This window comes from Ambystoma mexicanum, chromosome 2p (assembly GCF_040938575.1).
Source record: "Ambystoma mexicanum isolate Mex_15411 chromosome 2p, UKY_AmexF1_1, whole genome shotgun sequence".
Taxonomy (NCBI): domain Eukaryota; kingdom Metazoa; phylum Chordata; class Amphibia; order Caudata; family Ambystomatidae; genus Ambystoma; species Ambystoma mexicanum.
This window is the reverse complement of record NC_090923.1, coordinates 1,467,839,262-1,467,853,319: the sequence shown is the minus strand read 5'-3', so window position 1 is coordinate 1,467,853,319 and position 14,058 is coordinate 1,467,839,262. Positions and strand designations below refer to the sequence as shown.

The 14,058-nt window shown below is 44.7% G+C and overlaps 1 protein-coding gene across 4 annotated transcripts in view; it reads right to left on the bottom strand.

Annotated features, from left to right (window-relative positions):
- The window catches only part of LOC138567628 (uncharacterized), a 534,099-nt gene that overhangs the window by 282,965 nt on the left and 237,076 nt on the right, over positions 1–14,058 (bottom strand). For 3 of the 4 annotated variants that reach the window (XM_069646054.1, XM_069646055.1, XM_069646057.1), the window contains one exon: positions 4,211–4,321. The exons of the other annotated variant lie outside the window; for it this stretch is intronic. In XM_069646054.1, coding sequence (XP_069502155.1) covers positions 4,211–4,321 — 111 coding nt within the window. The remainder of the gene's footprint in view (positions 1–4,210; positions 4,322–14,058) is intronic. 4 annotated transcript variants of the gene reach the window in all.

Below are 14,058 nucleotides of genomic sequence, written 5' to 3'. Positions count from 1 at the left end.
AGAGGCAAACAGACCACCATGGAATCCTATGCAAAAAGCCAAGATAGCTCGGTGGAGGATGCAAACAAAAATGGAGAAGCAGGTCAAGCTAAAGTTCTGAGGGAAGTCGTGGACCACGAAAACCAACAGATTCTAAATGCCATTGCTGCATTACAAGCCACACTAGAATCCACAATTGATGAAGTCCGGATAGATGTCGGCCTACTGAGGCAGGACGTATGTGGCCTGACAGAACGCACAAGCACATTGGAAACTCAGGTACAGGAAAACACTACTGAGAGTGCAAATGTCCAGGAAAGTAAATATATTACAGCAAAAAGTCAAATTACTATAGGAAAGAGCCTAAGACGCCGAAGGTAGAGCCAGACCTAATAACATCAGGATCATCAGTCTGCCACAGGGTAAGGAGGGGTCGGACCCCACCAATTACATAGAGAATCTACTACTGCAGGAGTTAGGCCCTGGCAATCTAACACAACGATTCACCATAGAACGTGTATGCAGATGACATGTTGATATACTTACATGACCCAGACAAGAACCTTCAGTATGTGTTAGAAGTACTAGATAACTTCAGCACACTTATTGGGATAGGTATAAATAAGAACAAATCCAGTTTATTCCCACTGGCGCAGTTGGCGGTAAAGAGCTACACAGAATTACCGGTCTTGCTCTTGCTGTGGAGTAGGTCCTCCTTTAGATATCTTGGACTTAATATTTATCATGACCCTAAACAGGAACACGAACAAAACACTGTTTGCGTAAGAGATGGACTGATTAAGAATATGCAAGAGAGAAGAAATGAAATGCAAAGCGAGTTGGGAGAGGAAATTGGGGAGGGCCTTTGAAGAAAAAGAATGGGGTAACAGTCTCACACAAGAAAGTCTCAAGGAATGCTAGACTGCAGATGCTTCAATTTTATGTCACTCAAAGAGCATACCTCACGCCAGAGGCAATATCCAAGTTCAGAGGTGCTAGTAGTCAGAAGTGTCCCAAATGTACTAAAGAGAATGTGGGTATGACACACATGTTTTGGGAATGCGATATGATACAGGAATTTTGGAAGAGTATTGCAACCAGGGTGGCCTTGGGGGGAGTTACCCTAGATATACAAACCCCAGAAGCATGCTTATTAGGGGTACCAAACAGAAGGCAATGAGTAAGATCAAGGACCTCATGTATGTACTGGCAATGCACAGGATTGCAATGAGATGAAAAGCTGCCACAGCACCAAACGTTCGCCGGCGGTGGGAGGAATTGCAGAAATGGTCGACAGCTGAGACGGGGGTGTGAGAGAAGGCACTGGGGGAGCAAAAACAAGAGCCCGGAACTGACATAATGCAATCGATAGCCCCCACTGTTGCATTGTTCAGCCGAAACGAGGACAATAACATGGAACAAGCAGTATAATCATGAAGGGGCAAGTGTTCAACATCCACTACGGAATGCGGACCGCACTATAGGTGGGCTTGGGGCAGGAGGGAGGGGAGTTGGGAGTTTAAAGACGTTTGGGAAGTTGTTGGAAATGTAACAAATTGGAAATCCTGCAATGACATGTGTGTACTGTTAATAAAACCAATAAACACATTAAAAAAGAAAAGCCTTGGCAGGTGTGCTCTGTGCTTCTACTCTGCCATATAGAGGGCAGGAGTATAGATAACCCCCCTCCAGTCTTTACATAAAGTTTGGAACTTCGTGGCACTGGAATGGGTAACTTACAAAATTCAAGGAGACCAAGGGAGATTCACACAGGAATGGGCCCCAATACTGCCGTATCTACAAAGCGACTATATGGCAGTGGTGCCCACACAAGATTAGAATACTGGATATCCTATAATCGTAAACGAGCTAGCTAAAGGGATAAGCGGCGGACTAAACCTCTTGTGGGGCGGGGGGAGAAGGGAGGCGTTACTGGTTATGTTGTTAACGTTAACTGCAACACTAAAATTAATAAAAATATCTTCTTTTTAAATGTAGAGTAGTTAAGAATGCTCAGTTACTAGAAGGTTCAAGAAATAGTGCTTCCTTTAAAAAGTGTGGTTCTAAGAAGAATGCTATCGGAGGGAATCAAACAAGGATATTCCTGATACTGATCCATTTGGAGTGTTGGAAGTTCTTCAGCCCAAATCAGTTGAGTCTTCAAAATGACTCGAAATGAAAAGCGTCAGAAAACCCTGTCAAAATTGCCTCCTCGTACAGATCAGAGCTATTTAGGTTATGAGAGTCTGAGGGAGAGATAGAGCAGTGAGGGAGAATGAAAACGGACAGTGGAGTTACTGATCACATCCTGTGGCTCGTAACAGATCTCTGACGTCTGTTGCATTTTCTAATTGTGTCATTTTCACTTCCCCTTCCCTGTGGGGTGTTGTGAGTAAAACAGATTCAGAGCTGTTGAAAGCTAGATGTGTATGGGGTGTGCAGGGCCATCAGCTCCTATAGAATTAGACGTGTTGTAGTACTATAATGGTGCATATTTCTGCAAAGTCATCCCGAAACATCATCAGGAAGGAAATGAGTTAAACAAAGAAAGAGGTTTTAGGAATATCCATTTCCTGGCAACCAGCTTGAACAGCATGGTATATGGATTCAAAAGCTACTGAAAGGTCACGCACAGTCATGATGGAGAAGATCCTTCATAATAATTGCTGGTGCCACAATCGCTCCATGATGCAGGCCCATAAACCTTCTAAGCAAGCAGAATGCAAGCCAAAGAGGTTATTCAAATTAATCTCCAATCATATGTTAACAGTGATCAGCAGGTTGGTTAAAATCCAAAAGTCCACCATTGCTGCTTTAAAGAAATTGAGTGATCTAAGTATTTTTCAGTGGACATGAGACATAGCTACACAGTGAACACATGTTAAAACAAAACAATGGTAGGGGGCACAACTTGAACAAAGAACAGGAAATGGTGAAGTGAAATTTCAGGTGAGAAGGCAGTAGTTCTATATGTATGCGTGTATGTATACATGCATTTATGCATGTATGTGTGTGTGAGTATGCTTTTAAAAGTGAAAACCTAGCTGCAAGGCTATGGCATGATGTGAATGTTCTGTTTAGTAACGTTGGTAAGGTGAGCCCTGTTTGTGACAATCAGAGACAACAGGGCTAGTGCTTTCAAGGTTGGACCACTACCTAAGGAACTGTCTGAAAAGCAGGGTATTCAGTTCTGTCCTGAACTGTAGTAGCGTTGGAGCCTTGCAGATATCTGGTGGGATGGTTTTCCACAATAGATGTGCACAGCAGAAAGTATCTTGTTTCGTGGTCTTTTCTTTCTAGTATTGTGTGGTTTCCAGTGTCACAATACTGCGGCTTCTGGAATTGTGCTGAACCTGACTGGTTAGCATTCTATCTAGGTAAGGAGATGGATGCTTAACTAAACACTGTCTTGAATGTAATACAACAGCAAAACAAACCTGCACAAGATGGAAAGAAGGCAACAGCTGAGTTAATTAATCCCCATCTAGATGTTCCACTCCATACATACGGGTTATCCATGTAAACAGACCTCAAAATGTGCACTGAACACTAGCCGTTGGCCAGTCGTGCTTGACTATTGGCAAGTAAGAAATGGTATGCTGTGTCCATACAGAGAATCGAGGGGGCGTGTAACTTTCTGTGCCTGTCTAATAGCTTGCAACTTGGAATGTGTACCCCTGATGTAAAGATGCCCCACTCCCCATGAGCCCACCCCCCAGGGGGGGCACAAGATACTTGAAATTGTAGATTATAATCACAAACAGAATGTACGATATGAAATTCATATCCACAGATTAGGCATATATTAAATAACGGATCCATAAATAAAGCCAGAAACAAAAGCAAAAGCCCTGTAGCTTAGGCAAGATGGAACAGAAGTGACTGGCCTGTCTACCTTAATCAAGTCATGCTAAAATGTTGCCCTTTAGTTGGAAATGCTTTGCTTTGATACTTAAATGAAGGCGCCTATAGCACTAGATCTCAAACGGATGTATGCCCAGGGAACTCCTAGATGAGTGGGTAGCGCTGGTGCTTTGCTTGGAAGAGGAGATCCGGAAATGGGGTCCATTCCAATGGCACATTCCGACAGTATTTTAGCCAGAAAGTTAATGAGAATCGTAATGCCAACGCGTGTAAAGGAACAACAGAAACAAAGACTTGAATTGCAGTAGACACACACACTTTTTCCAACATCCTCTCTACAGCGCAACTGCAGCCATTCGCCACTCACCCGACTCATGGATAACAGAAGGTATTCCCTTAGAGCCACGATTGACTGCAGGGAGGAGCTCTTCCTCTTCACGGGCTCTTAACGAGCTCACTGTAGAGTCAAGAAGAGGGCCTAGTATGAAAGGCAACAAGCAATACATTAGTAACTAACTGTGCGAAATAAGTTACAACAGAGCTATTACATTGCGATATTGTAAGGGTTCACATATTATTGTAATCCTCAGGACTGTGGTAATGAAAATCTTTCCTAAAATATCTAGTACATTCTTATGGTTTTTGCTGGAGTACAGAGCCCTCATGGGTGAGGTGGACATGTCAAAAACATTTGGATCACTGGGAGATAACAGGGGGCAACTGTTGTTAGAAAAGATTTCTCTTGAAGCAACTTTTCCCCCATAGTCTATGGACCCCCAGACCTTTTGCGTTTGTTTCTGCATCTTGACCTGACTTTGTACAGTGGAACACAGCCCTCAGCTGCACTCCACTGGGTTTTAGCTCATTGTTATGGGGAACTGGCATGTCCTTCAGGCTGTAAGTACTAAAAACGTTGTTTCTCTTAATCTAACGACTCTGTTGCCATTAGTTATTAACATTTTATCATTGTGTAAAATAACTTACAGTATCGAGCAATGGGGCCATATCGTTTGACAGCCCTAGACACTAAGGATTTTTTGGTGGTTGTATAATGTGCCTTAGAACAGACAGTAATACTTTTTCTTATCTTTGTGTAACTTTTTACCGTGAAATACCGCGTTTATTTTGTTTGTCCCAGGACTGTTGCTGGTGTCCGAGATGGCTGTGTCACAAGATCTTTTCTCTGTCCCATTGGCCATTTTGTTCTCTGACCGCCGCCCTGCCTTTCCAGGTTCAGGACTTACTTATTTGCAGGGATGTTGCTAGGTCTGGAAAAGATCAGGGGCTGAGCTAATGTCGGGACTAGCGGGATTCAGGGCTAGCTAGCCTTTTTGTTGTAGTCCTTGAGCTTCTATCTGGGCCTACAATCAAAGGACCCAGGGCTATAGCCCCTTCAGCACCCCCTAGCAACTCCTCTACTTATTTGGGAATGCAATTGCCTGCAAAAGCTTTTTCTTTCCCAGGTCCCTGCAGGTCATGTGTGTAGGCATCCAGGAAGTGGTCTGGGACTGTCGGGTCCCAATCCACATTACTGGTGCCAGGGTGTCTGGTGTGCATGAGCGCATGAAGACCCCAGTGGTCACTGAATGTACCGCTGCTGGCGTGCGTGCATGGGGCAGATCTTCTCATTGGTGGGCCGGGTGTATCATATTGTATCATATCATATCGCCTAACTTTGGATATGAGGATGGTCCTGGTGTCCATTCCAGTAGATCAGCAACAGATTTTTTAACAAGTCTGTAGAAGGAACCATGTATCCTGAAGAGCCAAGGAGAACAAAGGACGATCCAGAGACGCACTGAAGAGGGCTGTCACCCGAATCCCGTTGTTGTCCCGGTCGAGCCCTGCTTTGCGCTTGATCTCAGAAGACCTGTGAAGTTGCTTCAAAACCTTTGGAGTGGTGGGACTAATCATTCTCGACGCCTCCAGGTAACCCTGCAAGTAAGCTGTCTAGGAAGTGTCACTTGGACAACCAGTGAACTGACAAGCCGAAACATTGGGTACCAAACAGGAGCGTTGCTGTTTATAGTTTCGACCCAAGACTTTGGGGGATCCCAGCTTGTCCTGCAAAGCACCTTTGTGAAGCGTCTGCTGGAGGAGTGTGGAGACCTGTATTGGTTTACTGGAGCTGCTGTGCCTTTAACAAACTCTATAAAGACCTCAGGGCAGCGCAGATTCCGGCAGCGAGTCCAGTTAGTTGCATAAAGCCTTTCAGGCACTTAGATGACCGTGAATTGTCTGCTGGAGTAGTGTGGAGCCCTGTACTGCTTTACTGGAGCTGCTGTTCCTTTAACAAACTCTATAAAGACCACAGGGTGGCGTGGTGTCCGGCAGTGAGTCCAGTCACTCGCCAGTCAGCCGGGAGTCTCCACAGAGCATTTGTGCTGTTGTGGTGGAGTGGGGTGATGAACAACATCGGGGTGACAACGACAGAATACATGTATTTATTATTATTTTAATTATTTCCTCTGAGCCTCATATAGAGTGCTGTGTTGTAACTGCTCAGGCCCTTTGTTGACTGGTATACCAGTGGGTACAAATGTTTGGATTAAATTAACGTGTTCTCATTGGCTTGAGATTAGCCTTGTGAGAAAATTATGAGCTTTTTTCATGAGCCTAAACATGTAATACAAAAGGAAACATCTGTGTAAACCAATATATTCTCTGCTTCCCAAATTCTAATGCTCAAACAAACATGATAAAAGGGTCACTTAGGGGGTGGCGGAGGGTTGCAGCTTGAGAAGTGGCTATATAAAACGGGATGCTGTTGGTGGCGGCACTGTCAGCGCAAGATCAAAGTCAATGGAGGACAAGTGTGTCGCTTTTTCAACGGGACGTTCAACTAAGGGAGGCAAGATCCCCCTGGAGCCTCTTGAACTTGAAATTGAGGCCAGATTATGGGACTACAATCTATTGCTTGTCCCGTGTAAACCATCCGAAGTTGCTGTGTTTGTGGCGGCTCCAGAAAATGTGTTTCTAGAGTCGGCGAAGGGGTTTGGTACCCAGGGACTTAGGGAAACTGCCTGTGTGGGGATCCCTGACCCCAGACTGTAAATTGACAGCAGGTCTGCGGTTGCGGCTAATTCAGGCAACCGGCATGTATCGAAAGCTGATAAGAACTCTTTGAGTGTAGGGGAAGGGGGTGGGGGGATCAAAGATAGCATGTGTAACAGGCCATAACAACTGCTGGAAAAGACCTTGCCAGCTTTGCCAACTCTTAGAAGAGGGTTGCGGCACAATAAAAGTTATGATCCAGGAGGATAGACTCAGACCCCTCCAATTCCTTCCCCAACCCTCCCTCACCAAATAGGCCCTCTGCTTGTATACTATGTGGGGGTGACCTAACTGGCTTAATGTACTAAGAGAACCAAATGGCATTGCAGGGCGGTGGGGGGCATGGAACTCAGATTTTGGAGCCAGAGCTGAGGGTGTCGTGAAACCAAAGTGAGTGACATGACAACTTCACACGATGCTGGAGCCCAAAGGGGGAGACCAGGGGGTGATGCAAGTAGAAGCGCTTAGTGCCTGCGCCCCCCAGAAGAGTGTTGAGAAAACCAAGAGCCATGAGCCGACCTTGGAGGTTGCTACATCACTGCTGCCTAAAATCACAGTGGCTGGAAAAAGCAGGGGAAAAATAAAGTTTTTAACAAAACCAGAATGTGTGCGGAAAAACACGGGACATATAACAGACAATGAACTATTGAAAGGGGATGGAGGCGCTAGTGGGGGCATCAGTTGCAACAATGCCAGGGGGAAAGCCTTTGCTAATCCCTCACCTGAACCCTCCCTACAAAGTGCTGTACAAGGCTCCTGCCTCTGTCCTGTTTGAGAAGAATAAAGCAGCTGGGGAGAAACCCAAGCACTGCAAATGAGTTTGGAAGGACACAGTACCTTGCAGGGGTCGGTTGGAAGACATGTTGTCCCTGGCATTAGCACTCCGAGCTATGAAGGCTATTAGGGGCCAAGTTGAATGAACAAATAGTTGAAACCTCGTTAAGGATGGACATCACCAGAATAGAAAGAATGATTGAAATGGGGGACTCAGTTGTTTAAGGGCCCAGGCAACTGAGGCCTTGGGGGCTGAGGGGTTAGGAACACCACCAAATGGAAAATCGCCATTAAATTAATACTGCTCATGGGCACCTTGAAAAAATCCTTGGTGACCTATGAAAGGACGTTTTGTACATCAGCCATGAAGACGTGGAAGGGGAAGTGGATCTACAGCTCTCAATTCTTAATTATCTTCATCTGACTCCTCATATACAATACAAGACAGGGGGCCAGGGGGTGGTTTAAGAGGAAGCCACATTGGCAAAGACGGGCTCACTGTTTTGGATTCATGGAGTGTGATATCCATGTTGTACATTTCTCTGGCCCCTTTCTTGAAATTGTATTAATCTATTAACGATAACATGGAGGATCAAGCAATTCTGATTGGTATATTACATTACACAATTCTATTTATTGAGACTATATCAGAGCTGTCAAGGAGAGGGAAGATCGGGGCACAAAATATAAGGAAAGCCTTTGGTATGTCCAAAATACTGTGGCCGGTGTCCTTCGCATGATTTGAGGAGCTACCTGAATCGCCACTGTATCATGCGGTGCGAAAAACAACTATAGAAGAACCAGAAAATGAGCCTCCACAAGAGGGGAGTGTGAATACACCATTGGAAGCTGTGAGAAACCTGAAGGTTTTCTCCCAGGTAGAGCCCAGGAATCCGTTATCCAGGTGGCCAGGACACGGCCATCACTGTTGGATCCAGTTTGTGGGGAAGGATCACCTGGGTAGGGGAACCTGGGGTTGTACTCTGGGAAATGCCACAGGTGAGACGCAGAAAGGGACGAGGAGGAAAAGGTGCCTGAGGCTTTTATGAGCTGTAGTAAATCGACCTCCCTTCCACCCAATAAACTTCCCTTTTGAAAATACACCATCCCCTCTGCCTCTGCTGAATCTATTGCACACCCCATTGTATTCAGAAACCATCTTTCTCCTTTCTCAGAATCCTTGTTTTCCTGTTCCCTATAGAAATTCTCCCAATCATTCTCCTTCACGTCCCTCTAATTATTATTTTACGAAACTCCAGTCTACTGCATTTACAGAACACTACGATTCCCACAACCCCTCCATTCATTCCATGATCCCAGTCACCCTTATTTGCTTCACAAACCCTACCAATCCCGTCCCTCTGATTATCATCTTCTGAAATCCCAATCTACTGTGACACTACCATTGCCACTATCCCCTATGTTCTGTTCGGTTCCTAGTGATTGCATCGAATGCAAAAGCATCAAATGCAAAACCATTGAAAATAAATGCATTGAAAAAAAGCATTTTTTTAAATGGGGGCCCCCTCCAACACCTGTTTTTTTACCCCTTAAAACCCATTATAGTCCAAAACAAAAAACCTTTACCTACAAAAAAAATGCATTTTTTAGGTGCATTTTTTCCCGATGCTTTTGCATTCGATACTATGTATTCGATGCAATGCCTGGATACCGTTCTGTTCTACATCCCGGTCATTCTCATCCATTTCGTAAACCTTCAGTACCTCATCAGTAAATGGCATTTAGATTGACTAGATTTTGTAACATTTGATAAATCGCACCTAGCACATTTAACGTGCCTGTTCACAATTTATAAATCTGTGCCCCACTAGTGAATGGCATCCCGATTGCACAGATTCAGCCACACTTGATAAATGTTCCTAGCCATTGTACCCACCATGACTGGTAATACTTAAGTCATATAAGCATCTGAAATTTAACAACCCAGACTGCCCGAAATTTTTGTCTGCTCGCACCAAGTGGCATTATTTGTCACTAGTGACAGCTTTACACTATGTCATGCCTACTTAAAATATACACTATATTGACCATGGCCCTGCTCCATGCCCTCAGCACTCAGAAGTGCCCCACTGAAGTCCACCAAACTAAGTCAATTCTTGCGCCTCCTCTCACATCTACCACTCCTAATGCATTCAACTACTCCGACCATACTAGCACCATGTACCAGGCCTTACCAAGCCAATTAGCCTTCTCCTCGCAGCCCACTCCAACTCACGAGAGAAACCTCAACTTACGGGCCAGACTCAATAAACTTTACAAACCACCTAGAAGATCCCTTCCCGCTATAAAGCGCACGCTGAAAGGCCAACATACTGGGATATACAATAGTCCCAATCCCCCTCATTCCTTACCAGTGAACATAAATATTAAAACCTGTAAAGCTAAGACAAATACTAATTCTTCAAATACTGCCCCAACTAAAATGGACCCTGAAGAACACTCCTTAAAGGGAGCTCTCCTTAATGTAAGATCCCTAGTGGCACATGCTATCGACCTAGCGGACCTAATTACGGAAGCCAATCTAGATTTTATTGCTATAACCGAGACCTGGTTACATAATGCGGCAGGCCCCTCACTCATGCTGGGCGTTCCCGATGGGTATACCATATCTAGGCAGGACCGAGAAGGCTCCCGTGGAGGTGGTGGAGGTGGAATTGCCATTAAATCCAAAATAAACCTATCACTACGCCTAGCCTCTGCCACAACCATGCAATCTTGTGAAGCTCTCACTGCAAAAATCCTGATAAAGAATACCCAAACTCTATCCATTCATCTAATTTACAGACCACCGGGTCCACTTGGAACCTTTGAGGAGGACTTGCACAGCCTCCTGTCTAACAACACCAAAACTACTTCACAATTGCTGGTACTATGGGACTTTAACCTTACTTTCAATGACCAAGCAGATGCTCAAGCATCAAATATTGCCAATACCCTCACCACCTTAGGACTAACCCAAACAGTCAACACCCCTACCCATGTGAAGGGCAGAACACTTGACTGGATCGCTGATTCCAACTGCTCAGCCATAGTCTCATCTACTACGCCCTTATCCTGGACCGACCACTCCCTGGTGTCCTTTAACCTTCTCACCACTAAACCACTCATTCCAGCCCCACAGGCGGCTCCACCCTGCCCCACAAGAAACAAAAAGAATATTACAGTGGGTAATGTTCCCCTGATCCTTCCAACTTTAAATGCATTGCCAGACAACCTTGACCCTAGTGTATTGGTCAACGAATACAATAACATCATGAGTACCACTATGGACAAAATCGCCCCACTCAAAATGTGAACAAGTAAACCTAAGGCGCACCTAAACAAATGGTTCACGCCAGAACTTAAAGCCCTGCGCCTGACCAAAAGAAAATGTGAATCAGACTGGAAACTTTATCCAACTAAGGAGAACAAAATTAATTTAATCAACATCTCTCGGCACTATAAAAATGAAATCTGCCTAGCAAAGCGTAATTCTTATAATAATTGCATTGCAAACTCTAACTCAAGTATGAAGGAACTCTTCTCCATTCTGAAAGAACTTGAGTCTCCCATTACTACACCAGACACCTGTAATAATGACCAGACTTGGTGTAGATATCCAAACTGCCTTAGCAAACAAAATTACCACATTGCAAAACAAAATCTAACTAAAAAAGAATCCTTAAACCTCCATGATAAACTGCTTCCCAACGACACCACTAACGACCCTACTAATACATTTTCCTTCACTAAAACTACTACCTTAGAGGTAGAGAAAATTATTCTCTCCCTCAAACCTTCAAATTGCAAAGGTGACATCTGTCCAGCGCAACTAATAAAAGACGCTGCCAGAGACCTTTCACCGTTCATTTCTAAATTAAAAAACGCCTCCTTTGCCACAGGTAACATCCCGGCTAATCTAAAACAATCTTGGGTGCTACTGCTTCTCAAGAAGCAGACTCTAGACCCCCTCATCCCCACCAACTACCGGCCTATCACTACGGTACCTTTCTTACTGAAAATACTAGACAAGGTTGCCTACACACAAATTCAAAGACACCTTGAATTACATAATCCATTGGGTGCTAGACAATCTGGTTTCCGTCCACTCCACGGAACTGAAACTGCCCTCATTGATTTAAAGACGCAAATAGACGAACTGAGAGATCAAGGCAAGACAGCACTGCTCCTCCTACTTGATCTCTCAGCCGCTTTCGATCTAGTGGACCACAAGGTCCTCTGCAAACACTTAGATACTGCTGCACACTTCTCTACCCATGCCACCAAATGGATTGAATCATTCTTGAGCGAGAGAACAATGAGAGTTTTCTCCCCTTCTGCAGCAGCCGACCCTACACCTATCACTTGTGGAGTCCCTCAAGGCTCTTGTGTTTCACCGACTTTATATAACATATTCAATAAGCCCCTCTTCGATGATCTGGACCTTCTAGGTATCACCTACACTAATTATGCAGATAATACACAGATTCTCCTCCCGCTTTCTGGGGATCACAGCAAGGGTAGGGAGTTGGTGAATAGGGTGCACCTCATTATTCAGGCATGGATGGCCTCCCACGGCCTCTGCCTGAACGATAAGACCGAATTGATTATCTTGGGTACGCAGGCCAACATCAACAAGTTAGGTAAGGACTACTCTATGTTCAACATAGATGGCAATCAAGGTCTCAAGAGAAGTGAAAACACTAGGTTTCTATCTTGATTCTACTATGTCCTTCACCAAACAAGTCAACTCATTAGCTTCCACCACAGCATATACCTGCAAATTAATAAGAGCAGGTAAACCCTTCTTATCTAACGATAGCTGCATGATCCTAGCGAGAGCCCTAATATTATCCCGACTTGATTACTGTAATGCCCTTTATAGTGGTGCAACAAAACTATCACCAAAAGGTTACAAATCCTACAAAATAATGCCTTAAGAGCTGCTTTAGGCATAAACAAAAGGGAACATATTTCCTCTTTCAGACACCAATACAAATGGCTCTCCACCGACAATAAAATCCATCTGAGAATGATCTCCCTGCCGTGCAAAGCCCTTAATAATGCTGCTCCCAGTTACCTGATGGATAAAATAAAAACAAAAAGCTGTAGCAGGCCTACAAGAACCCCCAATTCCAACTGCTTCGTAACCCCTAGATTTAAACTCGCTAAAATTGGTGGTACCAGTTTTCCCATACTAGCTGCTTAATGGTGGAGTGCCTTGCCACACAATCTGAGATCAGACCAACCATCTTTTTCACACTTCAGATCGAATCTTATTAAACACCTCAATGACAAAAATATGTAACGTACTGCTAGATACTTGTATCACGTTACTTCATCTGAAGGCATATATGCATTACTAAGATATACCACATGTGTAAATATTCATACTAACACTGTATATAACTGACTGCCTCACTGTATAGCAATTCCTCAATCTCCTGATCTGATCTACCTCCTGTTAAGACTGTACATATTTATCCCTCTACCACTGTATATTTTGTAACACTGTAATTTTATATAACATTGCAAGCTTTGCATATTCTCCTCACTGCACCCGGTTACCCTTGGGTCTGTCGCGCATTACAAACAAAACAAACAAACAAACTTCCCCATCACACGACGTAGGATATTCGAATTCTCTGACTTCCCTCCCTTTCCGACACGAACACCTTTGCACAACGGACTTGTAATAAAACTGTTTACCTGACATTTCCCAACAGAGGGGTCAGGTAAAGTCGGGCAATTGAATTAAATCACACACACCGGATGGCTCCCACTTTCCCCCACAGGGATAATGGGTGGAGCAGGACCTACCTCTCCTAAGAACAAAAAATCTAGTGGCGATAAGTCTTATGTGGGTGGGAGTAAGAGTAGCTTTTCTCCTGCTGCAAAGCAGGCTCCCAGTGGATCCAGTATCGTACCTTGCATTCCTGGCACTTGTTGGGACTGTGGGGCTCTGGACCACAAGGGTGACCCCAAGTGAAAAAGGCACTTGGAGTCCATGCTGTCAGCCTGACCTACCCTTGCTCCATGCCTGAGGTAGAGGTAGCTGTCCTCCCCTCCTCTACAGGAATCACATTTGGTGGTCCTGCAGAGATTACCCTGGTGTCCCTTGGGGCCTGGGACCGGTTTGCAGAAGTACTGGCTACTATCCCACCAAACACCTACAGATTTTTAAGAAGCGTCCTTCTGAATGTCCAGCCTTCGTCTGGCTTGAAAGACACTGGGGCAAGTATGTCAGTGGTGGACATAACCCGGCACATGCCAGAGGACTATGTAGGTGCTCCTCTGAGAACTACTAGGTTAGCTGGTGGGCCTCCCAAATGATCTCCTTTTGCCCTAGTCACCATCACGATTGCGGACAAGACAGCAAAGCTTCCC